The sequence below is a fragment of the Dermacentor silvarum genome, chromosome 8 (assembly GCF_013339745.2).
Source record: "Dermacentor silvarum isolate Dsil-2018 chromosome 8, BIME_Dsil_1.4, whole genome shotgun sequence".
In the NCBI taxonomy this organism is placed as follows: domain Eukaryota; kingdom Metazoa; phylum Arthropoda; class Arachnida; order Ixodida; family Ixodidae; genus Dermacentor; species Dermacentor silvarum.
In genome coordinates this window covers 10,634,405-10,652,314 of record NC_051161.1, presented here as the reverse complement: position 1 = coordinate 10,652,314, position 17,910 = coordinate 10,634,405, and the positions used below count along the sequence as shown (strand labels likewise).

Genomic DNA, 17,910 nt, shown 5'->3' with positions numbered 1-17,910 from the left:
ACCCACATGACAGGGATATGTGCCATTGAGCTTGGACCCTTTCTAAATTGTGGGCCAATCCTGGTTATACTGAGATATCTGGGATATCTGGGATGATACTGACATCTCCTGGGAGGCTGACATCTGTCATTGGCCGCTCATTCGAGTGTTTCTCTGTGATAGTGAATGGTGATAACTGTATAATGAAGCAAAGATACTAGCAGGCAAGGAAAGAACGATATTATTACGGCACCCGCCAACCTTTGTGGCAAGGCCGCTGGCTGCTGTGATAGAAAATGAGTGTTGAAAATGAGTAGATTGATCAATACATATGCAATATACTAATGAAATTGCTTCCTATGGCAAGTCAGCAGGTGAAGGCTTCTTCACATAATGGCATGTCGCGTCTGCAGTTGTTCCTGAAAATTACGAAGGGCTAGATAATTGATTTTCACAAAGCATAAAGAGCTCGGGTGGCCGGAAGAAAAGTACGCAGGGGGCTCAAAAGATGGAAACTCTGGGCACGTTGACTGATTTGTGCAAGGGAGCATCTAGGCCGTGAACGTAGCTGACATTACTTAAGAGGAAATGAAGCAGCTGTATTATGACTGCAGTTTTTCATTCCATAGCGCCAATAGAAAGGCAGCTGTACAAAAGCACTCCGAAATTACATTTACATGAAGTGAAATCTACAAGAAATAGCTATTTTAAGCTCGTGTATAGCAGCTTTTACTCGTTACATATGGTCATGATTATTTTCTTTCAGACCAGTTATGCATGAAGTTACCAGATCTTTTCCCATTGTTTTACACTCTAAATACAAATAGCAAGTTGAAGCCAATAAAACAGCAGTTAGATAAGATTGGATTATCAGCTGCTACAGTGAACATGAATGTTTTGAATCTGAGAAAGTCTCGAAGTGTTTGTCAAGTAATATGCTGGAACACGTGTTTTAAAAATATTGTCTCGATCCAGCTTCGCCTTGCCGAAAAATGAACTAGTGACAAATATGCCCTGCAGAGTTTCGAAATGAAGTACAGGAAATTTACCGAATGTAGAAGAGGCTAGATATAGACTTGTTTTTTTTTTTTTTTTTTTTTTTTTTTTTTTTTTTTTTTAGTGCAGTCCTATAAGCAATAACTGAAATGCGAAGCTTAGGTCCTGGAGGATGAACTCCAGGATGTATTATTTTTGAAAACAAGGCCAGCCTAATTCTTTCCGAGCCCTATGTTTTGTGTTGGATTGCCCGGCGGAGGCAAATTTTTTATGATAAGAACGGAAAGTAAACCTTCCTCATAAGTGAGGATAGTTTGCACGTTAAAGCGTTCTAGGCATTCTAAATTAATCTGCAGCCGGTATTTTGTTTGTACCACTGCATTTAGTTTTCCCTTCGTTTTACGAGCTGCAAATGGCCAATGCTCACGTGGCGCGTTGGTATCCGATCCACGAATAGCCTTCAGCTTTTTGTGGAACACGAAACGAAATGAAGCTTTCTATATATTAAGGGGTTCTTCAGAGCGCAGCCTGTATTTTTGAGATAGTAAATACAGGATGGAAATGTGGGCTAATTGGTACTTCATTCTAGTGAGAAACTTAAGGCACACGAAAGACGAGAGAGTGTGTCTCACTTTCTTCGTCTCTCGTCTTTCCTGCGCTCTAAGTTTCTTACGAGAATTAAATACCACACTCATGGTCCCCTTTTCGAGCACTCACCAGAATTGGGTAGAAGGGCTGAATGAGCGAGAAGGCGGCTGAGATCCAGAACTCGCTGTGCACCAGAGGCAGTAACCAGGCGTCCCGCTTGCACTTTTCCCAGCAGCCCACCGGCGCTTTCTCCTTGCTGTTCGATTTCGCGGCCTCGGAGTCATCTTTCCAGATGGCCGACCCGTAGCTGGGGTGCACCGTCTTGGCGACATCGGTGCCGCCGTTAGCAGAGCGCTCGTACGATTCGAACGCCCTGTTGACGAAGGCAGTTCCGTTGGTAGAGGCGTCGCCGGCGCCATTTCCGCTGAAGCTGCCGGAAAAACCGTTCCTCGTCGTTAGCGACGCCGCCATCTCCCCTTTCTGGTCAGCGCGTCACAACCAGGTCGGTATCTGCCGATCTGTGGTCTGCGAGGAGGTCACCGTCTGCGTGCAGTGGTGGGGCAGTGGTTGCGAAATTGGCCAAAAGCAAGAAAGAATAACACGAGGGCTAATCAACTCGCGCCCCTGGCCCGATAGACTTCCGCGATAAGCGGGTAATTATCGCGACAAATTTCCACACCGCTTGAGCGCCGCTTGGGCTGCCGAGCGTCGCTTCCGAGCTTCGAAAAGCGAGAACACGCATTCTGACTGATACAACTCGAGTTGCTCGGTCAATCACTTCTGCAAGTAACCCCTTGTTTTCGCGCTGCTTTTGTAAAGGCGTCGATCTACCGTGCTACTCAAATTTGTCAATATTGGTCACTGCGAATAAATGGCCTTGCTTGTTCTTTTTCCTCCGATAACAATATTTATTTCAAATCAAATGAAGTCAAGCTTTATTTCCTTTTGAGAGAGTTTTGAGAGAGGAGGAGGCGGGACTAAGCGATGTGAGTACGGCTTGGCAGAGGTCCCTGCCCCAGAGGCGACAGAGGTCCCAGCGCATTAGAGTAGTTGACTACAGTTCAAAATGTTATATTCGGTAGCCGGGGACGCCGGACTAACCTGGGCCACCTGTTTGTGTGTCTTAACGTGCGTCTATGTCAGTACACTGGCGTTTTTGCTCTTCGTCCCCAACGAAATATAGCCACCGAGTTAGGGATTGAACCCGGGACCTCGAGCTCAACGGCGCAACGCCCTAGCAACTATGCTACCGCGGTTCGTTATCGGCAATTGTTGATTTATCGATTGGACTTAGTATCTAAACCAATACAGGGGTTACGAGAGATGCTTTGGCAGAATTCTCGGGATTAGTTTTGAGGCTGAATTTTAAGATCTTCAATTTTAAGCACCATAGGAAAGCCATTAGAAAGTTATATTTTTGTTCTACGTTCATCGGAATGTGCACGGCTACCATCGTCGCGAATTGGAGCCGCTTTATAGCGGTTGGAAGTAAACGCGAGCCACTGAGCCCCCATAGCGGGTACGATTTAATGAAACCAAATTATTTTTAATCTATAAGTCGGGAAAAATATTTTTTTTATTCTCTCGAAAGTTCTATTTCATTGCTCTTGAGGAACTAATTCCATTTTTTTTTGTTCAGCCAGGCAAGCCTGGAGATCACCAATTTATGCACGTAAGAAGCATCATAAATGAAAGCAGGCGTAGTGGAAGACCAAGTTACCTTGTTAAAAAGATTTAGTGCTTCTATTTTCCTTTACAAAAACAAACACCAAGCCTTGACGTCAAGGCTGAATTGTTTCTTCCAAAACATCTTGTAAGTGGTTTGATCCGCACGAAAAATGAAACCAGTCAAATCGGCATGATTACTTTGCGTCCACAACATCTGGTAGAACACAACGGCATAAGGGACGCTTAATGAAGAAGGAATCACTATGGAAAGCATAAACCCATAAATAATTTCACATCCAGCTTTTTTTAAGGACTAGTGATTCGCATGGTTGAGCTTGTTTTACTTACAGCATGAGCGAAACTCCGGCTTTATGATGACTATATAAAAAACGGCGAAGTGGTAAGGCGTCATTTGACACCAAGGAACTAGAGCTATGTACAAACTATGAAACTAAATGGCTTCTCTTTCTTGTATTTGGTTTCTCTTTTTGCTGCACTGGTGCGCATTTATTACTTTCTTCTGTTGCTGCAAAATAATTTTCAGGCTGATTGTATTGCAGAGCAGAAACAGGCCATCAAACTCAGCATAATATAACGACAGATGGCCAGTGAAACGTCCATGGGGCGCCATATATTGAGAAGCACGAAATAAGGGAGAATTATATCACTGGCGGAACTTCCCGAGATAACTTTTCCTTTCCGCAAGGCCCGCCTGTTGTGGTGGCTTGCTGCGTTCCACCTCACGCCTTGCCTTCACGCATGCGCCGTTTGCAGTTTCAAGGCCAGCCAGAAACCAGATATAATTGCTCAGAAACTCACCAATTTAGACACGATCCAGTCGCATGAGAGCGGTGAACACGCTGAACGAAGAGATATTGCCGCTGCACTCGCTGGCTGGCTTAATAGCATTTAAATCAACCGCATATGAGTGCCCCTACCGGGAAAAAAAATGAAAATAAGGATAAAATGAATGCAATGTGGTACTTAATGGTGCCGCGTTAAACGTTCGTTTAGTTTATGCGCCGTGATTGCAGCTGCGTGCATAATTGCGTTGAAGGCTGTTTACCTAGTACTACACTGCTAGTCCGTTTTTTTAATGAGATAAACAGAATTGCCACCATTTTCTAGTCATTGTTTGTTTACCCGTTTTCAGGACAGGTGGCAGAGCTCTCGCAAGCAAGCAGGCGCGCACGTGCGAGAGAGAGAGCGAAAGAGAGAGAGAGAGAAGAGGCACATATGTCATGTTACAGCGTTGTAAGTTTCCTTCTAGCGTAATTTTTTTTTTGTGGACACGGGTGTGATTGAAACAGTGAGTGAAAATTATCGACAGGATTCACTGTCCGAAAAATTACGACTCAAGACAACCGAGACAATTCCTACTCAGATGGCTGAACTGCCGGCGCTTTGCAGTCAGCCGTCACGTACAGGCGCAATTTGTGGCCGTATTTGGTTTTAAGCATAACGACCATCTACATCTGGATTTACGAATTCAACGTTGTAGCGCAGGAGCATCCGACAGACTTCGCCTAACAAATGTAAAACAAAAGCGATATCAACTGCATGGTTCTGTTGCATTGCGTGCTGGCCTCGGAAGGCTTCTTTCAGCAGTTAAGGGCTTTATGTCCAAACTTGATTCAATTTGATCCGCAGTTTAAAGCGCATGAAGAGATCCCCCTTTCCAGTATGCGCGCAAAATATAAACAATATTTTTTAGGTCGTGGAAATCCTGGGTAATATTTTTCATATTTCTAAGTAACTTTCTTTGAAATATTCTGGAAACCATCGACAGACGTAGCGTGTACTAGTGCCCGACCGTCAGTTATACGTCAGGTGCCTGTCGACGTCGTACCGCTAGCCTATCCCTAATCCACAAAATATATCATAGTTTCTATTTCTCAATTAGGCACCTCACATCTTACCATCAGCTCGAGCATCACTTCGGACAGGACATTCCCTAAGTATTGCTCGCCCCCGAACCCGTACTCTCACCTTTTCGTCTTCTTTTTTTCAACGCACCACTGTAGACTGAAACGGCCTTTCCCACGTCATCGTGGCCATCACCAACCCACACGCCTTCATTGACGCTGTGTAAACTCACAACTCATCTTGAGTGGTCCACGTGTCATCCTTTTTTGTACATCCACCCTTTATATAATGACCCCATAGTGGGGCTTTTAAGGTAATAAAGTGAAAGTATGCGCGACAATCTAGCAGCAGTGGACTAAAATGGCGTGACACAGTGCGGAGGGCTCTGGCTTCTGATTCGCGCACTTACTGAAAGGTTCGTGTTTGCAGACCAGCGCATCGATATATTTTGCTGACAAAGAGAGTGCGCAGCGTCACCGGCTCTGTTCATCTGTGCCATCTACAGAAATCTAAAAAATGTGGGAAAAGTTGACATAGTACAACTTTGCCGATAGATCCGGAAAGACCGACTGAAAAGGCAAAGGCGAGAAATGCCGTCTTAAGCAATTTGGTTCTGCAGAAATCCGCAGGGTGGGAGTAGTTTTATTAAAGGGAAATGGCTAGTCAATTGATAGAGAGAAAGAGTGATAAGTGAAAGCAAAGGAGGTTACTCAGGCTGAGCCTGGCTGGTTATCCTGTACTGGGGAAGGGGCAGAGTAAAGTGCAAGATGAGAAGGTGATAAGAAAAGCTTGCAGAAACCCGAAAGTACCACGAAGCTACAAAGGAATGCGCATAAGGATGCCTCAGAAAGAAAAGAAAGCTTCGAAGATGATGGAAAAAAAAAAGAAAAACACCATCCTGGTTAGGGGGGTGTGATATTGTATCAGATCGATGAGACGTGATCACATACTTTCTACGAAAGAATAAAATGCAAAATTATGGGATCCCTTGGGATTGGCCGTTTAACGTGCGGAATCAGATAAGGCAAATTTGTCGATTCCTTATTTACTGTTTTTGATCTCCTGGTGTCTTTGTTTTGAATTGTAATTCCACCGGCTGCAGGTTATAGTCCCACTAAGGATACGTCATCACTCCAGCCTTGCTCAGGCCGGCACGAATGCCTCAACGTCTGCAGGAAGGAAAATGCGGAACTCACGAGGCAAAAACAAGCACCAGCAATCTTGCTGTCAGGTTGTTTTTACGTGCGCTTTCTCTTAATATCTCTTCCTCTTGTTTATTTTTCATATTTTGCACTGTAAGCTTTACGCATGCATACGACTTCCGGGGGTAACGAGTTATTTTTATATGATGGCGCACAATGTTTTCTACGAACCTTGCTCAGATGAATCACGCTGGCGGGGATTTTCACTGGTTGGTTGAAAGCTGCGCTGCCATCCAAGTGCGGCCAGGTGGTGCCTCGTCAGAGGATCGTTTTCGCACGCGTTCTCGCTATAGCTCGACGTTTGTACTTCTCAGTGCGGAGCACCTTGACGGTGCGCTTTTCTTACTCGCACAAACGTCATCGTGAAACGACGCCGCACTTGGCACGAGGCAGATAAGCGGCTTGTAAACGCTTCGAAGGAATGGTCATCTTAGGTCCTGATGGCTCGTTCGCTTTCTGTTGACTTTGGCGGCCCGCTTTAGTCATCGCTAGCGCATCTGGCATAATGCGTTTCCCGCACGGCTACACGCTTCTCCCAGCTGCTACGCGTAGTAGCAGCGCTCGAGGATGTTACTTGCGAGAGTAAGCTTTGGCGAAAGTTAGCATATATGACGTTAGTAGCGTGAAAATTTGCGCATGTGATTAGCCAAGCTCAGCCTTCATTGCGCATGCACGTCATTCACCGATAGCGCCCGTGGTTATCACGAGAAAGCGCTGTAAATGTTGTCAAAGGCCACTCACCGAAACGAAGTTACTACCGCTGATGACGTCTGTACAGTGTGTAAACAGTGTTGGGGCCTGTGACCGTTTGCGCGTCACGTGTAGCGTAGAAATACAGGCATTCCAATGAAGCTCTTGATTAAAGACCAATGTGAGGTGTCTTTCTGCATTCCTCCCCGTCTCCCATTTCCTCCGCATTCCCACTCAATGGACAGCAGAGGCGCCGCGTGAATACAACGGCGTCTGCAATGGAGTGAGACGAGGTAAGAGCCGCAAAATGAAAATGTCCTGCACCACCTTTCGACAGCACAGCCTTTCCTTTTTGTATTGATTTCACCCACTTTTCCCTCATCTGGTCCTTGGTATGCGTGCTACATGGCCACCGTGGTGGGTTGGCCAAGAATGAGGTGGTGTTAGCGTAAAAGAAGACATTTAACCTTGCCGTCCCACTTCAAGTAAACGTGAGACGCAGAAATGCTCTCGTTAGGTTGATGCTCGAACGATCAATGAGATAATTGTTTCATTTGAGGAAAGTAAATATAAATGATATGAAAAGTCCTAGGAGCAGATTGTTATTTATGCTAAGAGGTTTTAAAGCATTCGCGAAATGTGCGAAAAAGAAATTCAAGCATCTTGTTCAAAAATTTGTAACTTAGGATCAAAAATAGATATTGCAATTGTGCAAAGAACTAAAAGAGCGAATGAACTTACTGTAAGAAATTGTAGTTTACCCATAGGTTCTTAATTTCTTTACGTGTCTTTTGAAAAATCTATTCACAAAATAGAACTGGCGCAATATTACAATGTCGTCCTGCTTTAGACAGTCTAGCAGATGCATTTACAAAGTTGCCCTACCTGTTTTTGCTTGAAGCTATTTGCGAGCTTCTTTTTCTTTTGTGAACTCTACCTTGTAGTTTTTAAGTCGTGAACGATAAACCCGTAAAAGACGCGAAACGGTGCTAACTAAATGCTGGTGGCAGTGGGCGTAGTTATGACAGAGTTGTGCTATAAGCGTACAATTGAAAAGTGTTGCAGTTCCAATCTAGACTCACCGCTTGCTTCATCCTGATGCCGTCACTATAAACAAGAACTTTGACACAGTGTTATCCGCGAGAGTTAGCGGCGTCTGCCGATCGGCGCGAAGGTGACGAAGACGCCGGGAACGTGCCGGAGATTCCAGTGCCAACAGCAAATAAAAGGGAAACGATTATGCGATGAGGCAACACTATGACTGAAGAAAAAAAAAAGAAGACAAGAGAAAAAAGAAAGACGACACGTGTGAGGTAGAGGGAAAACCACAGCAAGCCAGTTGGATCGTAGGAGACTCCTCTTGAATTTCTTATTTTATATTGATCTATCCTGCTGTTAGCCAATCCGCGAGAGCTGGACATGAGCCGCTGCATAGCAGGGTTACATCTATCTGCAAGAAGGCTTGGGAAACAGAGATGCGCGCTCTTAGGCCAGACGTACCCATGCGTGCAAGGTCTTCACCTAGTCGCTTCGAAGCTTCCCCGATGGCGGGGGAGGGGGGGGGGGGGGGCATGCTTCCTAGAATCACAGCATTTGAAAGCAGTTCAAGGGCAATTCAGCTTCAGGTCGAAGGAGTGTGTTAGAATGGCGCTTGCACCATGGACACCTTCGCTCAGCCGCTTCGACCAAATACCGGGGTGGTCTGGCTAATCTCGGTGACACCATGTGCACGGCAGCGCAATGGCCAATTAGTTAGTGAATATTACGTCTCCTGGAAATACTATCTGCTACATGGAGACTTCCCGGGAGTTGTGCTATGCCGCTGACCTTATTACCGCCGTGGTGTCCAACTTCTTTGGGAATCGCTGTCTATAATAGGGATTACTTGACTACTTTGTGCCTATTCTGTCCATTTAGAAGTAGACGGACACTCCCTCTTGCTGCACCACTGTTTGTGCTTGGATACTGCGGCTGTGACTGCCACAAGTCCCTAGTATTTTCCCGTTTACCCATATCCTTAGCTCTCTCGTTGCTGTTCGCATTGTGAAGTATTGGGTGCAAAATACTTCATTACAAACACACAGGCGTCGTATATAAGTACCTGTTTTGCTCCTGGGAAATTGATAAAGTGGGTGGGCTGTAGAAGTAGTACTTTCTGCTTTGCTAGAATTGGCTCATAAATTGGACAACACGTAGGAAAAGAGCAGGGCATCATTGCTAACTGCCAAATGAATATTTATTTAGTGATAATCCGGAGTTATGCATCAGGAAACTCTGAGACATTTGAAAAGCTTATACATATTTCAGTGGTCGATCTTCATCAACCCTGCTATAAAAATATCTTCCTTGCTTTATCAGAGGGATGGACGCGGCACTGACACACTTCTCCCTTTTTTTGTTCGGTGGCAAATAATTCCAATATTGGCCGTACCGCTTTGTTACTGCTTTATGACTAGTGTTGCACAGAGTTGTGGGCTGGACTGACACTGTTTGGGCTACATCTATATCTCATGGCCATCAATATATATCCAATTAAAGTCGAGCAATGTAGTGTGTTTTTTCTTTCCACGTTGTCCAGTTTGCATGTTGAGGTTCAAGAAGGCTCATTTTTAGAAACCGTCTTCTTTAGTATTTCTTGCATATTTTTGTTCTTATGACTAACGTTATTAGTGCGCATGACAGGCGGATTTTGCGTGACATTTCTTAAGAAGACCAGATTTTGAAGTTTCGACAGGACTTGATACCTTGGAAGTTTTTGACAGCGCCGGCAGATACCTTGCGTTCCACACGAACACGCCTCTGCTGGGCGAAGTGGTTGTCCGCCAATGCCTCACGTATTCGTTTTATCGAGCAAGACGCGCCCCGCAAGATACGATATATATCACTCGGCCAGCTACCATAGTAGATACAACATAGCAGGTGTTTCTTTGAGGAAAGTTGTTTTGTTAGTTTCAGTTCTTGCAAATCAAACATCGGTGGTCTGTGCGATGAAACCACCAGCGAGCAAGCGCATATAGTATTTCAAAACCGAAAGCCCATGCAGACGCTGTCAGTATATCGCCGCAACACGGCATGCGTTTCTGCTCGCTGCCTTACCTGAAGGATGCATCGTCTTCACTCCTCTCTTGTACAGTTTTCCCGGTAAGACTTGCTTCGCCTCGTCGAGACCTGCAACCACCCGCTGGTCAGTTTGATTTACCACAGAGTTTCGGTTCGGTCGCCAAGCCAAGCGCAGAGCAGTCACAACATTGAGCACAGCTCCACCTAAAGGCGGCCTCGTAAACTAGAGAACGTGTTTTGAGCGGCGAGGGGATCGATTTTCGCAGCCCTCACCATCTCGCGCGAGTCTTTGCCCGGTGACCTCGAAACGCTAAATAAGAGAACATTGTGGCTAGGCCGGGTCACCTAAGCCGACGGGCAAACGCGCAAGGAAAAAGATAATTCTTACAGGCTTTGGTGTTGCTTTTCTGCTATAATTACGGTCAGGCTTTTTCTAAGCTCGGTGGCATGGTGCTCTAAGGTGTGCGTTGAAGCTTAAATAAAAAAAAAGGCTTACAAAAAGGATTCCCTTCAAGCTGTGTGCTGACAGTGGACACAGAGAAAAGAGAAAAAAGAGCTGTCCTCCTTATTTTCAGTTTGTCCGCTTATTGCAATATTCACAGGACAGGAAAATTCCATCCTTAGAAACAGTCGTTGCCATACCAGGAATGAAACTAGAAGTGCATCATCCTGGTAAATTTATAGATTTGCCGGAGGGGAGCGCTTCTTGTTCTTTTTTTGGTGAGGTGCATGACAAAAATTTCACTGCAGCTGTCGATCGACGTAAATACAATTAGCATTCGAGCAATGGAGGGACACACCTTTTTCTTGTGGTCAAGTTTATTTAACATTTGTAGTGGTGATTCTGAGACTTCTGGCCCTTCGGCTATACGCGACATACTCCAGTATTGTCGAAGTTTGCTATTGCAGCACTCACCATGGTCGCCCATGAGCATGGTGGCATGACGCCGACGCAATGGCAATGATGGAATGCCGAAGAAAGAATGACGTCAATGGAACGACATAGGCGGTATGATGGTATAACGAGAACAGCGGAGCGACAACTTCCTGGTAATAACGGGGTTTCGACGAGCGTACGAGGACGATGGTGTGGGACGATGACTGTATAACGGAAACCGGATGACGATGCTGGAATGACGACCAATGGTGCGACGACGACGGCGTGAAGATGACAACGGATGCACAATAGCGACTGTCCGACGATGACGACGATGTCATGACAACAGCGCATAATGTCGACTGAAGGACGACAGCGTGATTAAGATAAAATGACGAAGAAGGAGTGACGTCGATGGATCAACGAAGGCATGATGACAACGGGATGATGTTAGTGAAGCGATGACGACGGTAAAAGGACAGTGTGACGGCGATGGTATGACGAGAGCCGGATGAAGAAGTTGGAATGAGGACGATGGAACGTACGTGATGTCAGATCACGACGAAGGTAAGATAATGAATTCATGACGACGACGCAATGACGGCTACATCACGAAGCCTGTACGACGACGATGGCGAGACGCCGCAGCCATAACGAGAGTTGGATGACCAAACGATGTAACGATCAGGACGGCATGACGACGATGGCATGACAACGGTTATATAATACAACTGTTTGATGACGACACAATCACAAAGATGGCATAATGATGACAACGACGGAATAATCACAATTCAATGACGGTAACAGGTTAAGGTAAAATGACGAAGTAGCATATACATCGATGGAACGATGAAGGCGGCATGACGACGACATGGCCACAATAGGATGACTGTATTGAAGGGATGAGTAAAATGACAGCATGAGGACGACGGCATGACTAGAACGCTACGACGACTGTTTGACGTCGATGGCGTGACGGCATAGCGAGAGCGGAATGACGAAGTTGGAATGACGATGACATATCACAATGTATCACGTAGCATGTATGACGACGCTACCGTGACGATGACGGCAGGACGAGAGTCGAATGACAAAGCTGGAATGACGACAATGCAAGGACCACGACGGCATTACCATTGCGAGCACGAACCTAGTGACTCAAGCTACTAGACAACGCATGCCACTCGGTCGGTAAGACGTGACGACGATGGCAAGACGAGAGTCAGATCGCGAAGCTGGAATGTTTACGATGGAACGAAACGACGGCATCGCGACCACGAGCCTAGTGGTCCAAGCTGGTACACAACTTGGGATTGGGCGTGGACGATTACATATATATATATATATATATATATATATATATATATATATATATATATATATATATATATATATATATATATATATATATACATCAGATCATAAGAAGCCACCAAACAAAGACACCAAGGACAACATAGAGAAAATTACTTGTACTCACTAATTGAAGTAAACAAATTATGAAACAAAGAGGGGTTATTATTGTTATTACCTCGAAATATAAACGAAAAGCCCAGACGAGCTACGCACAGAAAGCAGCTAGATCTTGATGTCAGTAAAAGGAAAAGGTGATTTAGTGTTTGGTTGGGCAAATTAAGGTAGGAATAGACAAAAAACAGCAATTGAACATTTAAATTGATTGAATGTAAATAGTTGTTACGCCAGCATTTACCGGCGGAAACAATAAGGTAAAAGAGCAAGCCAATCGGAGCCTCTGTAGTACCAAACCTGCCTTATGTTCGTAGTTATTTCTTGCTGCAGTCTTCCACGACAATGAAAACGTCAGCACTGCTCGCTAAGGTCTTAGATCGGTGCATCTTACGGAATGTCACAATTATTGAGCCTTATAGCTCAGCTTCGACAAACATGCGGCACTTATTGCTTCCACTATGCCCGTTAGCGCAGTGGACAGAATAATCAACTGCACGCGGGAATCAGCCCAAAAGAGCGAACGAAAGCCAAGAGCTCTTACATTGCCACTGGACAGACAAAATCAAAAGCAAGGGCATGAGCGTTCTTGCTTTCGAGCTCGCCTGTCCAGCAGCAAATATGTCCTTTTGAAAAACTACAGGCTAACAACGACTTCCTATAAGCCATCAGCTATCGTTTCACATTTACCTGCGGTGACGCCATTGCTCTCTCAGAGGCGTCGTGCCTGACGTTCGTAGTAGCACCGAGGGAAAGCAGTGCTGCAGCAGAACAGGCAGAGAGCGCTGCGGTACAGGCTGCGGGAGTCTCTGAATAGCAACGCTTCCGAAGCGAAAGAGGGGGCCAAATTTTGGCACGCGTTCGTGCCCTGATGAACGGTCTGCCCCGACAGCGCAGCCTGGTGACAGAAGTGGAAAGGATCTCTTATATATGTGCCCGTGGTAGGCAATATAGACGCCTGAGTATGCAACACGATTGCTGGGAATGAATCCACGAATTGATGAACATTTCTGAAAATTTCTCGCGTTGCCTTCTGGCAGAAAGGATAGCGTCTGACGCATGTTCAAATGACGATTATATGTGCAACGGCTGAACTGCTATTTCTTTTGTTTGTTAAGAATGGTGGAAAGAAATGTACGTAAGCTTCAATGACGCACGGGGTACAAACAGATTTCCATTGGAGCAATGTGTTGGCTGGTAGGAGGAGGAGGAACAAACTTTTATTTAAACCAGCAGTTTAGTTGGCTGGGCCTAGGCCTCCCACTGTTGCAAATGACCAGCCACTATTGTTGGCTGGTATAATTTTTTTATAACGATTGCTTGCGGAGAACTTGACTTCACTGTTTTCAGAAAGATATCACGGTTGATTATTTGGTGACGAATACAAAGCCAGGTGATAGCTTGATTACCTGATTGAAACAGTTTGACACAGCTTGACGTTTTTATTCTTTGACCCAGGCTATGTAAAGCTCTTTCTTTTTCAGCTTTGTATACTTAGGTTAGAAAGAAAAGGGTAGGCAGGTACTTCGGGTCTTGCTTGTTGTCTGTCAAGCAAAACAGACTTGTTTTGCCTTATTGTAATTTTCTGATAGAAGTTTCCCGATCATTATCAACGTCACACCGACGTTCATTTGGATTCTGGAATGGCCAGTTGAGGTCGCCATATCTAGGCCTTTGTCCAATTAGGTGTGACGACTTGCAGCATACAGTCGCTTGTCAAGCGATTGGTTAAGTAAACATAGACGTTTTGATTTGTGCGCCAGTGCAACGTATGGGTTCCTGGCTTAAGTATATCTTGCTTTCCCGCTGCGGCAATTTTGCTCAGCAAATTTGAATTTACAAATTGTCGCACTTTTAACACTTTGAATTTGTAAGTAATTTGTAATTGTAATTTGTAAGTAATTTGTGGCACGAAGAAACCTGCAGAAGGCAAAGAACTTAAGGGGACCCCCTTTTTTATTTCGCTTATTTGTCTTCCGTGTCTGTTTTGAAGCAGCCATCATTTTTATTCAGCTAGCCAATGTTACAGCACTGTTATGTGCTATATTACTCCTACTTCTGTGGGTACACTGACTGAGATGAAGGCTCATGAGGCATATTGCTTGTTCCGTGAATACGTACTTATCTGTTCTTGCTGCAAGTGGCAAGATGCCCCAACAGTAATCTCCTGTGCAGTGTACGTGTAGCCCATTTGCACGAATCCAGCTCAGATACGCCTGGCAATAATTTAGCCGCCTTTGTGATTGGGGTCACGGGTAAGACCCCCTGAAAGCTGTCAACTTTGTCTTGTTTACCGAGCACAGTCGCCTGCGTCAGCTTCTTTGCAAAAACAAAAGCATGAAACGCTACCTTGTTTACCGATAAACAGATTGACAAATGGCTGTTTTCTTTGGCCGCAGTATAGTAAGGTTGGCCGTTGACCACGTTTGACTATACACCCTGTTTGTGCCGCGGCTTAAGGGCGTCGGGAGGTTTTGCAGCCATGGCGCAGATAACGGAAAAACGCTTACGGTGATGCCAAGCCCTTGTCATCGCTCGGCGTCACAATCAGCGCACGTGTGCTCTACAGCGTTCACCCGAAGCCGGAAGGGTCAACGTGGACTGCGTACGGTCTGTTAGCGTGCAGCATTTTCATCATCAAAGCCTTGTCTCTGCTTCCAGCCTGTGCCCTGACCTCACGTGACATTTTTTGTCGACCATTTTAATAGCGTTGGAAATGACTGCAGTTTAGGCACATAATTTGCTTTTGTTGCACTTCGCAAACAAGGGACTCGTACGTACGGGCCCCGGAATGGGTTTTTGTCCTTTACTTATACGTGTTGGCGAGGGTTTGCTTTCTTTTACTGCAACGTAGTTAGAAATGCACTGTGAAATCGACCGCACGCAGCATGCAGTACAGAGTAAGGGACACTTCATTTTATTGATTGATTGATTGAGCGATCCATTGTGTTTAATTATAGGTATATGAGGGAAACCGTAGTGGAAGGCTCCAAAATAGTTTTACCAGCTGCCTAAGTCTAAGAAACGAGATTTTTTTTTTCATTTCGCCGCATCGAAATGCAGCTGCCGACACTTCATTTCACAGTAATCCAGTGATTGACAGAAAATAACACGTTAGGTTGTATCAGTGAGAAATGTCTCGGCGTACTGTGAGGGCAAATTTTACTGATTATTCGGGAATGCGTAACAGTGTAACGATGTCAAGCCAGTCCGCTGCGTTTGACCCGAGGGCATTGTCTAGCGGTTCTGAGTGATGGATCGTGGATACAGGTGCTCTATCTCCTTGTCTCCGAACTGACAACACCCGTCGCGTTTTAAAGAACTGGAAACTGTGGTTGTTTTTCCCTTCAGTCGTGACGCTACATATGGCCACGTGACTACGAAGTGCGCATCAGTGCATGTCCCCAGCTTGTTTAAAGTCACGGAATGAGCAATATTTAAAAACAGTGGTTTGCCCAGTTTGAGAGTGCGATATGCGAAATCCTTGGCAAACTTACTTGGTAGTAAAGCTATGTTTCCCGTGTTAAATATCATATCGAGACTTTAGGTCAGAGGGCTTAAATTCACACAGCATACGATCATTATACGAAGTATACGGAGCCTTGTCACCGCCCTATCAAAACACTAATTTTGTCTCTCTAGTCGATTTCATCTCGAACATATTCGCAAATTGGGAATGTCGTTGTGCGGCTGATCCATCACACCGAGGAAGCGAAGAAACACCAGATTTCACCAACCTGCGCCTACGCGCCATGGACTTAAGGCCTAACCACAAGGAACCAATTTTCGACAGATTTTCGGCGTCGGCACCGGCCGGCGGCACGCGGTGTCGACGCTTAACGAGGTTTATTGACGGCTCTTAACCACAAGAGACTCTCGGCTTCGACGTTTTTCAAGCGTGGCGCAATGTGGCCAGTTCCTCCCTTCTTAATCAGCCCGGCTTTATTACACAAGCTTTATCCCGACACTTATGCCAGTAGTTCTTGCAGGCGCTGCAATGACTTCGCTAGCTTAGACCATATGCTCTGGCGTTGCCCCTCGTTACGAGGCACGGAACAAATAAATGAGGACAAGTGGCTCTCCGCTATCAAGAGCCCCGATGCCGGGGCGCAACTATGGGCTGTCCAGAGGGCCCACGATGCGGCGGTCGGGCATGGCCTGACTGTCCCAATGTGGGAGCGGCCCGCTGCGCGCTGAGTCGCGTACCTCAGGACGTTCATTAAAGTTTTACATCCATCCATCCCTTCTTAATGGTCCCGAATTTAGCCGGCCAGTTTTGCAAAATGTTACGCTAACAGAAGAATTGTTTTTACTTCATAAGGACTTCTTGTAGATTTTAAACTTGTCCGTAGCTCTACCGCAAACATATACAGTATTTTGCTGTTGTCTGTACTGAAACACGTAGCACCATGTGACATATTAGCATCACCAGCGGTTGCCGTGCTAGCTATAAGTGAGCACTTCGGCATTCCCTGCATGTTCCTGCCTGGAAAGAGAACATCATTATCTATGATACTGTACAAAGCTGCATCAGTTGCAATGGCAGGAGCACGTCCGAGCGATCGGCTGCTTAGGACGTGGACGAGGCACTGGCAGACGGCAACGCCGGAAGCTCGCTTCGTGAATGGCCTCCGAGCTCGCTCACATGGCACGTCAGGCCGTCTCGGAGGCCATCGTTTGTTTGCCTCTTGCTTCTACCGCCACTTCCGCCGTCGGCGCTGCAGTCTGGCATGCTCGGTCTTGGGGCGCCGATTGAGCGTGAACCGGCGGCGCATGTTCTCTATGCCGCCGGCGGCCGCCGTGTGACGCCAGTTGGCGCCGACGCCGAAAATCCGTAGAAAATTTCTCCCTTGTGGCTGGGCCTTTATATAGGAAACTGCTACATTTACCCTGTCTTTTACAGCGACGCTGTACTGACCCTTATCGCGGAGCAGTTTGTTTCTCGACAAACGAGATAGGCTCTTTGGGCGGCACGCCATACGTTGCCTCAGCGAAAGCGCACGAATACGAAACCATTACCGCTTCTGCCCTGTTTCCGTGCGATCGGCTGTCAGATATGCAACTGGGTTTTCGCTCACGCACTGTGCTCCATTCATGCTGCAAAATGTCGGAGCGGGGGATTGAAGACGTCTGCAGTATTTGGCTGCAAAAATAGTGACGGGCATATTAAGGAATGAAATGAATATGTGTGCCCTAGTGCACGGACCGTTGCTACATACGGACAGCCTCTGTTGCCGGTCCTTTACAATGTACGACTTTCCTGGTGGATAAAAAAATCACTTTAACAAAAATTCACTAAAATTCATGTCAGCATTGTATCGCTAACCTACAAAGACTTCAACTCCGGAACGTCGGCAAGAGTGAGTACCGCTCGTTAAACAATAATAAATGGAGTAGCGCCGCTTCGTGGCATAGTAAGTTTCACGCATGTTATCTCTACACATCAACCCCAACTCGCCACGCAAACTTACGCACACTCTGTCGCCAACGTATTAAGAATATGTCAGTCGGCGC

The 17,910-nt window shown here is 45.9% G+C and overlaps 1 protein-coding gene across 7 annotated transcripts in view; it reads right to left on the bottom strand.

Annotated features, from left to right (window-relative positions):
• The window catches only part of LOC119460618 (multidrug resistance protein MdtG), a 41,895-nt gene extending 28,658 nt beyond the window's left edge, over positions 1-13,237 (bottom strand). The window contains exons 1-3 of one of the 7 annotated variants that reach the window (XM_037721642.2): positions 13,087-13,212; positions 10,086-10,157; positions 1,693-2,106 (exon numbers count right to left, since the gene is read on the bottom strand). In XM_037721642.2, the coding sequence (XP_037577570.1) occupies positions 1,693-2,034 (342 nt within the window). In that variant the 5' untranslated portion in view covers positions 2,035-2,106; positions 10,086-10,157; positions 13,087-13,212. Of the gene's footprint in view, positions 1-1,692; positions 2,107-4,050; positions 4,346-5,506; positions 5,531-6,470; positions 7,348-8,071; positions 8,146-10,085; positions 10,443-13,086 lie in introns of those variants that run through there. The other 6 variants (XM_037721643.2, XM_049673086.1, XM_049673087.1 and 3 more) reach the window with 6 other exon arrangements.
• Positions 13,238-17,910: the final 4,673 nt, after the last annotated feature.